This window comes from Mauremys reevesii, linkage group 1 (assembly GCF_016161935.1).
Source record: "Mauremys reevesii isolate NIE-2019 linkage group 1, ASM1616193v1, whole genome shotgun sequence".
NCBI lineage: Eukaryota > Metazoa > Chordata > Testudines > Geoemydidae > Mauremys > Mauremys reevesii.
The window spans coordinates 53,265,828-53,278,558 of record NC_052623.1 but is presented as its reverse complement, the minus strand read 5'-3'; the positions used below and the strand labels follow the sequence as shown (position 1 = coordinate 53,278,558).

The window sequence follows — 12,731 nt, the reverse complement described above, 5'->3', positions numbered from 1 at the left end:
ATGCCATTAAGTGGCATGTGATTTTCAATCTATTAAAATTTGTGAATCACTGCGTAAGCATTTAAATAAATAGTAGTTTGCAATGCCAATGACAAAAAACTGGAAATAAGTTATTTTTGTATGAAACATGTGAATCACACTTACAAATGTAGTATTTTCTAATTACTCTGTGAAATAACTTCTGAAAGTTGTAGAAAAAATGTAATTACAGATTAGACTTCTTATATATTTACTCTTATGCACTGGTTGTTTTGAGTTTTTTAGATGCGACCGTAATAAAAACATTTAATTCAAAATTAGACATGGTGAGCTTATCAAATATTACATAGCCCATATTCAGAGCAAAAAAATTCCATTTTAAGACTGTCTAAAACAAACGTAGTATGATATTTACCTTAAGTTTGAATTCAAGCTGTGGTAAAACAGAGAGCAAGAGATGACTGTCAATATTGTATAACTCCAGAATTAAGTCAAAGACATGCTCTGACAGATCACTGATAGAAGTTTTCCCAAGCATAAGCACCTGATTAAAGAACTGGAAAGGAAAACAAAGAACATTACATCAGTAACAGAATACAAGTAAAACAGTATACATCTGTGTCTTTTCTAAAATCCTAACTTCGCCTACCACGGAATCAGCTTATAATATCTTAACTAATTCTGAGTAAGGATACAAATTTCTACCTATTAAAATGATAAAAGTGGGGGGAAATGAGTTTATGGAAAGATAACCCTTAAGATACAATACTTTTTCCTCTCGATTTATATTCGTAAACCAGAGATGAAAAGCAACACTACAAAAAGGTGCTATGCAATGTTTAGTTTATCACAGCAAGTCTAGAAACAACTTTAACAGAAACAAATAATTCCTCTACCAGTTTCAATTATATCAGATCTTTTGTAGTGTGACTAAATTTAGAGTTATTTAACCACTAGCGACACCAAAAGCATTTCATCCTTTTGCCTAAATGGGACCAATATGGAGAAATAGCTAGGGAATTACCACACTACTGTAAAAAATAATTTATAAAGTGTAGTTGTAGTCGTGTTAGTCACAGGATATTAGAGAGAAGGTGGGTGAGATAATATCTTTCATTGGACCAACTTCTGTTCATGATATGAGAGAGAGATTTTGAGCCACACAGAGCTCTTCTTCAGATCACACAGCTTTGTGTGGCTCAAAAGCCTGTCTCTCATCATGAACAGAAGTTGGTCCAATGAAAGATATTACCTCACCCATCTTCTCTCTCTAATGCATAAAGCTATTAAATGGGAATTTAGACATACAAAGTTATTGTGAGTTCATAAGAATTTATATCCGCAAAGCTGCATTTTTGTACACTGCAGTTATAAAGCAAACATATTGACTTAGGTGGACATGACAATAAATCTGTACTTTCAACTATAAAAGAAGATCTGATAAAATTCTACATTAATATTAAATGTAAACAAATTAAACATTGCTTTACTTTTTAATCACTCTGTTATTTACTATGTACTGAAATATGTACTGTGTGGGAGGAAGGAAGGAAAATGATCATGCCTACCTCATTTTAGACCACAGAACTGTTTCTCAAACTCCTTTTTTAATCTACCGAAGAACCCCATGCCCAAAGTATGCAACACTGTTCATGCTACTCCAAAACCACCAAGTCCACTGATGGAGCACATTTAATTGGTGCTCACTGCTGTCTCTGCCTCGACTAGGGCACAGCATCAACCACAAAGCTTGTTACCCACTCTACCTGATGAACGTACATCAGATCAGAGCAAATACCAGGCACTAGATCTAAATTTTCAGAAGTATCCACTTTTAGGTACCCAACCTGAGAAATCTTGAGTCTGATTTTCATAAGTATTAAGCACCTACAACTCATCTGAAGTCAAGAGGAGCTCTAGGTGCTCAGTAACTCAGAAAATCAGGCACAATTGTTTTCAAATGGGCACCAAAAAGTTGAGGCACCCAAAAATCGATGGCTACCTTTGAAAATTTGACAACAAGTATTGTGTCAAACACTTGATATTGTGCCATGCAACAGGCAAGCCAGGATAGAGGAGACCCCTCTCCTTCCCAATAGTCAAAAGGAAAAAGAGCACCCTTAACAATAACTGAAAGGCTGTATTAACCTGATAGGGAATTTCTTTTTGGATCCTTTGAGAGAAACAGGTGTGATTTGAGGTGAGAGGAAGAACACAAATCTTATGTACTGCACCTTTTAGATGGGTAAAAATGAACTTGACTTCTTTGAAATAAAAAAAAAATTAACCAAATATGCCCTTTTCACCTTTGTCAAATTAATTTTTTCACCCGTATGTTTCTAAAACAACATATCATAGAACGCTTTTGTGCATCAGCATGATCAATTTGCAAGGAAATGTACAGACCTTGGTAAAGCATTTGAACGATTAACTACAAAGCCAGCAGAGGGAGTTCACATGTTCAATGTGCTATTGTAACATGAATCAAGCCAAATAGGAAAAAAGGGGGGCTTCTTTCATAAGGTGAGAAGCATAAAAAGAAAAATGAGAAACTATTAACTGACCAGGAAAGGATGCACCATATTTACAAACCAAAAAACTGTGTGCTACCCAAAAAACACTAAGTGTGTGAACTGGCCTCATGAGGGGTTTTGTTCCGCTGCTCCCCCTCCCCCCTTTAAAAAAAAAAACAAGCAGCTTCTACTGGAAGATGTACATTCCTGATTCAATAGTTGTGTGTCCTCTATTGTGTTTCTTTATTTACCCTACCAAAGAAAATAGTTCTTTAATGCTATAGAATGTACTGAGTGTATCATTCCCCACTTGTGGGGTGTATTTTCAGAACCAGAGAGCTGTGAATGCAAACATTTTTCCCCATGAGGGAGGATTTTTATTGCAGTAGCACCTAGAGGCCCCAGTCAGGATTCACGGATCCTCTGTGCTAGATGCTATATCTACCACAAACAGCTTACAATCTTTGCATGTGACAAAGATAGGTGGCTACAAACAGCAAATTGGAAGGTTGTGGAGAGAGAATCAGTGGGACATGGTAACAGTGAAATAATCACATTAAGTATAATAAGCAGCCACAGTACACCAACTGCCTTGCATCAAGACTAGGTTTGCCACATTTCCAAAAAACAAAAATTAAATCAAGGTCCATTCTTGTCTTTCCTTCCTATCTTCTTATCCATGTTAATTAACATGGATCGAGCGACCATGAATTATGGTGGAGTAGCAGCAACAACTGAGTTGAGCTTAAGCCCAAGTTTTGCTTAAGCAAGGATGTTAAACTTTAAAAGTTATCTGCTTTATTAACATCAATATGAATTGCTAGATGTCCTTTGCATAATTTTTACGCACACCCTTAACAACAACCTCTCCAATCTTAAGGTTGTAAAACACATTTAATATTATATCAGATGTAACGGTTTCTAGTTTCAAGAGTATGAGGTCAGAGTTGCAAAACCTTGTAAGTGTACGTTTGATAAAGTTGGAGTGCCTATTGCTTTAATCTGTCACAGCTGGAAGTAAATGCAGTGTGGTATTGAGAGCATTGAAGGCTACATGAAGGTGGTAAGGAATACTGAATATTTCCCCTAAGTTTATTTCCATGCTCTTAAGGTTTAGGGTGGTTGAGGTATGCCCTTCTGCAACCTTAAATGTAATAAACAAAATCTGTGTTACTTATAGCAGAACTCACATTTTTCTTATGCTGGATCATTCTTCCTTCTCATCTCTTATTTCTCTCCCTCATCATCCATCTCTTCTCTGAGGTCTTCCCTCTCTATTCAACTCTTAACTATTCTTTCCAATCCACCTATAGTTTTTCTTTGTCCTCCCATCCTTCCTGTCTATTCCTTCCTCTTTAACTCCCTGTCCCCCCTTCTTTCCCATGTGACAAGATAGGTAGTTACAAACAGCAAATTGAAAGGTTGTGGCATAAGACAGTGGTGTACGAAATCTATTCATGCTCCCGTAGTCCGATCACTTTCTCCATACTTGTAACAAACAGTAGTACATTGCCTACTTTCTTAAGTACTTTAGGCAGAGCAACACAGATGTAGAAAAATCAAACAGATATGGTAAGGACTGCATAAATACTGCTCTCAATTCTGTGAATCATGCCAAGAATTTAAGAAGCAGTTTAGAAATGGAGGAGAATGAAAAACATGCAGGTAACACCCCTTTTCAAGCCAAAAGCTTCAACAACATAAGCAATAGGCCTAGGTAATACAGATAGAAAATAATAATATATCCAGAATAGGGCTGTCAAGCAATTAAAACAAAGTAATAGTGCAGTTAAACAAATTAATACAATTTATTTAAATATTTTTGGATGTTTTCTACATTTTCAAATATATTGATTTCAATTATAATACAGAATACAAAGTATACGGTGCTCACATTATATTTATTTTTATTACAAATATTTGCACTGTAAAAATAACCAAAAGAAATAGTATTTTTCAATTCACCTAATACAAGTCCTGTAGTGCAATATCTACCATGAAAGTTGAACTTACAAATACAGAATTATGTACAAAAAAAACTACATTCAAAAATAAAACAAATGTAAAAGTTTAGATCCTGCAAGTCCACTCAGTCCTATTTCTTGTTCAGCCAATCACTCAGACAAACAAGCTTGTTTACATTTACAGGAGATAATGCTGACCGCTTCTTGTTCACAATGTAACCTGAAAGTAAGAACAGGTATTCGCATAGCACTGTTGTAGCTGGCGTCACAAGATATTTACATGCCAGATGCGATAAAGATTTATATGTCCCTTCATGCTTCAACCACCATTCCAGAAGACATGCGTCCATACTGATGACGGGTTCTGCTCAATAACAGTGCAGACCAATACATGTTTATTTTCATTATCTGAGTCAGATGCCACCAGCAGAAGGCTGACTTTCTTTTTTGGTGGTTTGGGTTCTGTAGTTTCCATATTGAAGTGTTGCTCTTTTAAGACTTCTGAAAGCATGCTCCACACCTCGTCCCTCTCAAATTTTGGAAGGCACTTCAGATTTTTTAACCTGAGTTCAAGTACTGTAGCTATCTTTAGAAATCTCACATTGGTATCTTCTTTGAGTTTTGTGAAATCTGCAGTGAAAGTATTCTTAAGAAGAACATGTGCTGGGTCATCATCCACAACTGCTGTTACATGAAATGTAAGGCAGAATGCGGGCAAAACAAAGCAGGAGACGTACAATTCTCCCCCAAGGTGTTCAGTCTCAAATTTAATTAACGCATTTATTTGTTTACTTACTTCCTGTGGCCACCAAACTCCCCTCACCCGCTTCCCTCCTCTCTCCTCTCCCGCAGCACGCCGCTCCCTGCTCCTCTGCCTACCTCCAGGTGCTTTCCAGGAGGGAAGGGAGAGGAGTGAGAAGTCGCGTGCTCAGAGGAGGAGGGGGAGAAGAGACGGGGCAGGGCAAGGATTTGGGGAAGGGGTTGGAATGGGGCAGGGAGGGGGGGGGAGAAGAGGCAGGGCAGGGGTTGGGACTCATGGAAGGGGTGGAGTGGGGGCAGGGCCTGGGGTGGGAGGGCTTCAACAGAAGTAATTCTAAAACTAAGTGTGTGTTTTGTCCTTTGAGTGAGGTGCATTATTGAGTGTATATATTTTATTAAAACAGCTCGGAAATGACTTAGTCGAAAAAAAGGAAACTCATGGAAGAGAAGAGGTTTTCAAAGACAAATGGGAGAATTTATTTTTTTCAACAGAGGTAAAAGATAAAATACAATGCCTTGTCAGCCAACAATTGCGGTTCCCAAGGAGCATAATGTGCGTCAGCACCACGACACGATGTACTGTGAAAAATATGATGCATTCACCGGAAAAATCTGAGAGGAAAAAGTTTGACAACTTAAAGCAGCATTTGCCAACCAAAGAAATTTCTTTTTGGAGACTAACAAGTCTAGCAAAGGTTCAGTAAGAGCAAGTTTTGTGATAATTGAAATGACAGCTAAAAATCATTGCGACCTTTTACAGAAGGCCTATTTGTAAAAGAATGTCTTGTGAAGCGAAATTATATCCTGATAGGAAGGAAGTTTTTGAAGGCATAAGCTTGTCTGCCAATACAGTTGCCTGCAGGATAACGGATTTAGCAGATAATGTGAAAAAACAATTGAGTCAAATGGCAAAAAAGACTTTGAAGCATTTTCAGTTGCTCTTGATGAGAGTAAGATGTATCAGATACTGCACAGTGTGCAGTGTTCATTAGAAGTATGGATTGCAATTTGAATATAACTGAAGAATTGCTAGACTTAATGCCACTGAAGGGTACCACAACGAGACGTAACATTTTTCAAGGACTGGAAGAGTGCATTGAAAAAGCTGTGCTGCCATGGAACAAACTCGTATCTTTGGCTACGGACGGTGCGTCATCAATGTGCTCTGAAAACGTTGGTGTGGTTGGATTATTGAAGACCGAACTGAACAGCCTCAATATACCAGGAATTAGCTTCACCAGTATACATTGCATTTTGCACCAAGAAGCACTGTGTAGTAAAAGTCTACAAATGAAGGAAGTTATGGATGTAGTTGTTAAAACGGTCAATTTTATACGTGCACGAGGGCTGAATCACAGACACTTCACTTCTTTTCTAGCAAGTATGGACAGCGAATACAGGGAACTCCTGTATCACACTCAAGTTAGATGGCTGAGTCATGGAAATGTTTTGAAGCATTTTTTTGTACTTAGAGAGGACATTGATTCCTTCATGAAAATGAAAAACAAGGAGGTTCCACAGCTTGCAGATTCCACTTTTATCTGCAACCTTGCTTTTCTAACAGATGTAACTGACCACCCGAATGCACTGAACTTGAAGCCTCAGGGTAGAAAACAGGTGATAACACAGGTGTATGACAGTGTTAAGTCACTTAAGCTTACTTTGTGGGGGAAACAGCTGACTGCTGGCAATTTGGTCCATTTCTCAACTCTGAACTCCTTCGGAAAAGTTGAACCCAAATCCTTGAAAGAATATGCAGATATCATTTCGAACTTATACAAACAGTCTGATGTGCGGTTTAAAGATTTCAAGGCACTTGAACCACATTTTCAACTTTTCCCCCCTACACCATTTGCTGTGGAAATTGACAATGTTGCAGAGGAAATGCAGGTGGAGTTAGTGGAGCTTCAGTGATATACCATTTTGAAGCAGAAGTATACAGATATTGGAATTCCAAATTCTACAGGTTTCTTTCACAAGAAAGATTTTCCATGTTATTCTCTGCTTCCGCAAGGATAATGGCAATGTGTGCATTTGAGATTATATATGTATATATAAACAGTTTTTCTCTTCCATGAAGGTAAACAAATCTGTGTTAAGGTCAAGGCTCACTGATGAACATTTGAAAGCAGCACAGGTTGGTTTAGTCTCAGGATATCAAACCTAATATTGATGCTCTGGTTAGTTAAGTGGCCAAAAATGGAATGGACTGTCAAAATTAGCACAGACTTTTCACATTACAGTATTAAAAAAAGTTAATAAATAGACTTTTAATAGCATATTACTAATTTTTTACTATACTTTTGTATCGTCGTATGAAAAGGTTTCAGTGATGTGGCCCTAGGGCCAATGTACTAGTCGTCATGTGGCCCTTGTGGTGATGAGTTTGAGATCCCTGGATTACCATATCTGGCACGTAAATAGCTTCCAGTGCCAACTACAAAAGTGCCATGCAAATGCCTGTTCTAACTTTCAGGTGACATTGTAAATAAGAAGAAGGCAGCATTATCTCCTGTAAATGTAAACAAACTTGTTTGTCTTAGCGATTGGCTGAACAAGAAGTAGGACTGAGTGGACTTGTAGGTTCTGAAGTTTTACATTGTTTTGGTTTTGAGTGTAGTTATGTAACCAAAAAAAAAAAAAATCTACATTTGTAAGTTGCACTTTCATGACAAAGATTGCGCTACAGTATTTGTCTGAGGTGAACTGAAAAATACTATTTCTTTTACTTATTTTTACAGTGTAAATATTTGTAATAAAAATAATATGCACTTCAATTACAATACAGAATACAATATATATGAAAATGTAGAAAAACATCTAAAATATACAATAAATGTCCATTGGTATTCTATTGTTTAAAAGAGCGATTAAAACTGTTGATTAATTGTTTTGAGTTAATCACGTGAGTTAAATTCGATTAATCAACAGCCCTAATCCAGAACCAATTTTTTTTTCCCCCTAGCAGGAGCTTCCTGGAATGTATTCAACTGAAAGGCCAGAGAGACTGGTCTGAAGATGCAATTTGCATACACCTACATGCCAGTGGTTGAGGGTGCACAAATGAGCAACTGAGAAAGAAGATGTTCAGTCCTATTAGGAACTGTATGCAGTACCACAACCTTTAGTCTTTCCAGAAATCAAGAGGGATCCAGGAAGTTTTCTAAGAGGAGCCTAAGTTATCATCTGACTGTCTCAGATGAAGGGACAGTTCCATTTTAATCATGATTATGGATCAGATTAGACCAGTGAAGAAATTATGCAAGAAGCTGCTATACTTGCTGACACTGACTACATATCAATGCTAGTTTGTTTAGATTTTATTTTCCCCATATCTTATGTTAATTACCATCCCCCCTGTTTGACAGGGATAAGTTCCTGACACCAGATCACTATAAAAAAACTTTCATTCCATTCTCTCTCTCTCTCACACACACACACACCCCTTCCTTTTATTTCCATTTTAGAACACTGAACCTAAAAGAAATACAGATCATCAACTCCCTAGTTACTGGTATTAGATCCTGTCTACACCAACTTGCAACTAAGTCCCACAGTATGATAGAACACCTCTCCAACAATGCAGTGTAATCTAATGGGCAAGACACCAGACTGGAAGTCAGAGACCTCGGTTCTATTCCCAGCTCTGCCACTGACCTGCGGTGCCACCTTGGGCATGTTACTTCATTTCTCTGGGCCTCTATTATCCCTCCCACACTTTGTCATGTCGAGTTAGATTGTTAGCTCTTTGTGACAGCGACTGTCTCTCACTACGTATCAGTACAGAACCTAACTGAATGTGACTAACATGAATGGAACCTCTAGGTGCTATCCTAATACAAAATGATGATGATAAACGCACACTTTGGTTTTGCAACCGGGTCAGGAAATTGTAACAGTACCTCAAATTTGGTAATGGCTTTGGTAATTTCCAAACAATTGAGTATTAGATTTTAAGGGCAATATGATATGGTATTTTTAATGCAGCAGATCTTCACCACCATATAACGGTTCCAAATTATTAATCGTAAAAACTACCTAACCTACAACAAAATTAATAACTACCAATAAATTACTCAGCTCTTTTAAAGATTTTATTTTCACCCACGGGTTTAATCACTTGCAAATCTTGACTTACGTTAGTAATGTACGGTTCAATAGCTTGAGCTGTCCTCTTTAGTAAAGCCTTTGCCAAGTCATATGCTTGCTTGTTTAAATTCTGAAAAACATAAATAGCAAACTTTGATCCACACAATCTTAAATATAGAATTTAAGAATCTTGACATTAACATGTACTAATAAATAATAAACCCTCTTGAATCCCTCGGTAGTTAAAGGGATGCTGTCAGATCAACGTTGGTCCAAAATTTAGGTTTTGTAAAACACAGCTTGGAAACTTAAGGCACCTAATAGACAGTGGTGAATGGGGCATTTTCCCAGAGAAATTCAGAAGCATGAACAATCAATTCTCACAGAAACTAAAATTTAATATTTTTAAATTAAGTTTATTGCCATTATGGTTGTGAAGATAACCTTCCAAATATGACCCAATGTAGATGGAATCAGTGCTGCCTGTCTTCCTGATCTGTAAACCAGCAGCCAAAGTGCCTGCATCTGCTGCTGTTCCTCACAGCTCTTTTGCTGCTTAGGGAAAGCTGTGTGCCACAACATACACTGGCACTGTAGTTAGTCTTGTGAGTGAGACCCAAAAATGGAAGCTGGTGAGAGGCAGAACAGCAGATACCGTCTACCCTTGCAGCCACCAGGCATCTATGTGGGAGGGGTATATAGCAAAGAGATCACAGCCTCACTCTCCTACAGATGCACAGTCTGGATGACTAGAGAGAAAATAAAACAAAACAAAATCTTTCTTCCCCTCTACAACCAGAAGAGGTTGGTGAATACAAACATTCCAAGAAGCACTTTGGTAGGGATCTTGGCACACTTTCCTCTTCTGTGATCCAAAAGTTGGGTTTTGTTTCTCACTATGGTATTGCCCATAAAAACATCAATGGTGGGCTTCCCCTGCCTTTCCCACCACTTATTTCTTGTATCAATCTCTAACTAGTACGTAAATTTTTCAATCCCTGTTGCAAAATTTTACAATAATTTCAGGAGCAGCAAACCAATTAAAACATTCTCCTGCAGCATTTGCAACACCAAAATTGCAGTAGTGTTTTAATGCAATGAATTTTTTTTAAATTACCCTTTAAGGTTAAGCAAACAAATATGAAACTGAAAACTTCAACTGTAAAAAAATCAAATGCTCAGTTCTGATAATCTAGTGTTATTTGTAATAAGAAAAAACTGAATAATTTTTAACCTGAAAGAATATAAGATAATATGCAGTTGTTTTTATACTCCATTTAAAAGAAAAAAATTGTTGCAAAGTATCATCTGTATAGAAATCATAGAACCATTGGGTAAGAATGGACCACAAAGGTCATCTAGTCTAAGCCCCTGCCAAGATACAGGATTTGTTGTTTCTCAACCATCCAAGACATAGCTATCCAGCCTCTTTTTGAAAACCTCTACTGAAGGAGATTCCATGATTTCCCTAGGTAGTTTGTGCAATATAGTAACATTGCAACATATGAAAGGATATTTTTCATTTTACTCTAAATGTTGTTTTCTGAATTATTCCTAAACAGCATGCATCATCAGAAACAACAAGAACTTACCTGAAAATGGTTTGCTTAATTTCTACGTGGCTATTTTAATGCACACAGGGAGAAATATATCCTTAAATTTGTAATACCAATCTACCCTTAAACTTTCCAACCCTAAAAATTAGTATATTTGACCAGAAGGTTCCAATCTCAGAGATGGGAGAAAAGAAAGACATTTTTAGTTGTAATGGCACAAGAAACACACACCATTGGTAAGTAAAAATATTAAAACAGTGAACACCAAGGAAAAATCTGAAGACTGAAATTTTTTTTATTTTTTGAGTCACTGCCTAAGTTCCCTCTAAGCTGTGTGGCCACGCAGCAGTCTATTAAGCGCCTCTACCCCAGCCCTGGACCTACCACAGCAGTGAGAGGTGCCCCTCCCCCAGCCCCAACCCAGCCCAGCCAGTACCAGGTTTATAATGGTGCCAGGCTCACAATCAGCAGGGGCCCTGCCAGCCTGGTGTTCCACCTTCACTTGCGCTATGTCCCAGCAGCCACTGCACTGGCTCCGTTCTCTCTGGCCCCTCCCTGGCGCTCCTCTAGGACCGCAGGCGTCACTCAATCTCCCTCCCCCCACTCTCCACTCGCTCCTGAGGGCTCCTCTCTCTGCCCTTCACTGCTGCCTACCAGTGACCCAGGGTGTCTGTGGGGAGAGGAGGAAGGAGAACAGGGACACAGCAGCCACAGAAAGGAGCCCACAGCTGCTGCTGCGCCGCCAGTGATGGACAGTCCACTGCTTTGGGTTCCATGGGGAGCCCAAAGCCAAGGACCAACGCCAGTGGTCCGGACCGCAAACAGACCTGCTGTGGCTGGGGGAGAGGAGCCCCTCCCCTTCCCCCAACCCAGCCCAGGACCTGCCCAGGCCAAGGGAGAAGCACCTATCCTGCGGCTCCAGCCGCAGAGCTGCCACAGCAGAGAGAGGCACCTCTCTCCATCCCAGCCCAGGTGCTGCTGCAGGGAGAGAGAGCTGGGAGGAATCCTCTCCCCCTCTGTAGCCATGGGGCAAACTGCACCCCAAGACCCTCATCTCCAGCCCCACCTCAGAGCCCCCTCCTGCACCCCAACCTTCTGCCCCAGCCCTGAGCCCCCTCCTACACTCCGAACCCCTTGGCTCCACCCCCACCACATTAATTTTCTTATGTGACCAATATGGAGGTGATGTGAGATACATCACCTCCATATTGGTCACATAACAAAATTAATTCTGCACGTGCGTGGGAAAAATTAGAGGGAACACTGGCCACTAGAAGCAAATAAAAATTCTCAACCTGAACAACTATTCGGTGTTTTCATAAAACCTGATCATGGAAAAGACTTGAAACAATAACTGATCTACAACTGTCTTCACTTTCTTTCCTTGAGAGATAGGGGCATAAAACTGAGCCACATTTAGCACCTGAAGCCAGTCAGCAAGGGGAAATATACTACATACAATGAACAAAATCAATCACTGGAGACACAAAGTCATAGTTAGCAAACAAAACCCAGAATGAGCAGATGAAGTCAAGATATGATGATTTAATATGCTCTTGAAGATTCTAAAACAATTAAAAAGAGTATAGTAACTCAATTCTCTTGTTTTTAAAGGAGGACTTGGGTAATTAAAAAAAATCAAGATTTTATTTTTAAAAAACCACCTACTGTTGTCAAACAGTTATCTCACTAATGTCACAATGAAGAGACAAGTCACTCCTCAAGAGATGTTCATTTAGCAGTAATGGGGAGGAAACTAAACTGTATTCAAGAATTGCAGGTCATACAATTTTCCACTTTCCAAAAACAAATTTATTAAAAAAACTTGACAAGTATTTTTTGAAAGACATAATAACTTGCATTTTTTATAT

At 38.7% G+C, this 12,731-nt stretch overlaps 1 protein-coding gene across 7 annotated transcripts in view; it reads right to left on the bottom strand.

Annotated features, from left to right (window-relative positions):
• PDS5B (PDS5 cohesin associated factor B) overlaps positions 1–12,731 on the bottom strand; it is a 254,196-nt gene that overhangs the window by 142,947 nt on the left and 98,518 nt on the right. For all 7 annotated transcript variants that reach the window (XM_039535287.1, XM_039535243.1, XM_039535254.1 and 4 more), the window contains 2 exons: positions 9,354–9,434; positions 395–535 (listed from right to left, as the gene is read on the bottom strand). In XM_039535287.1, coding sequence (XP_039391221.1) covers positions 395–535; positions 9,354–9,434 — 222 coding nt within the window. The remainder of the gene's footprint in view (positions 1–394; positions 536–9,353; positions 9,435–12,731) is intronic.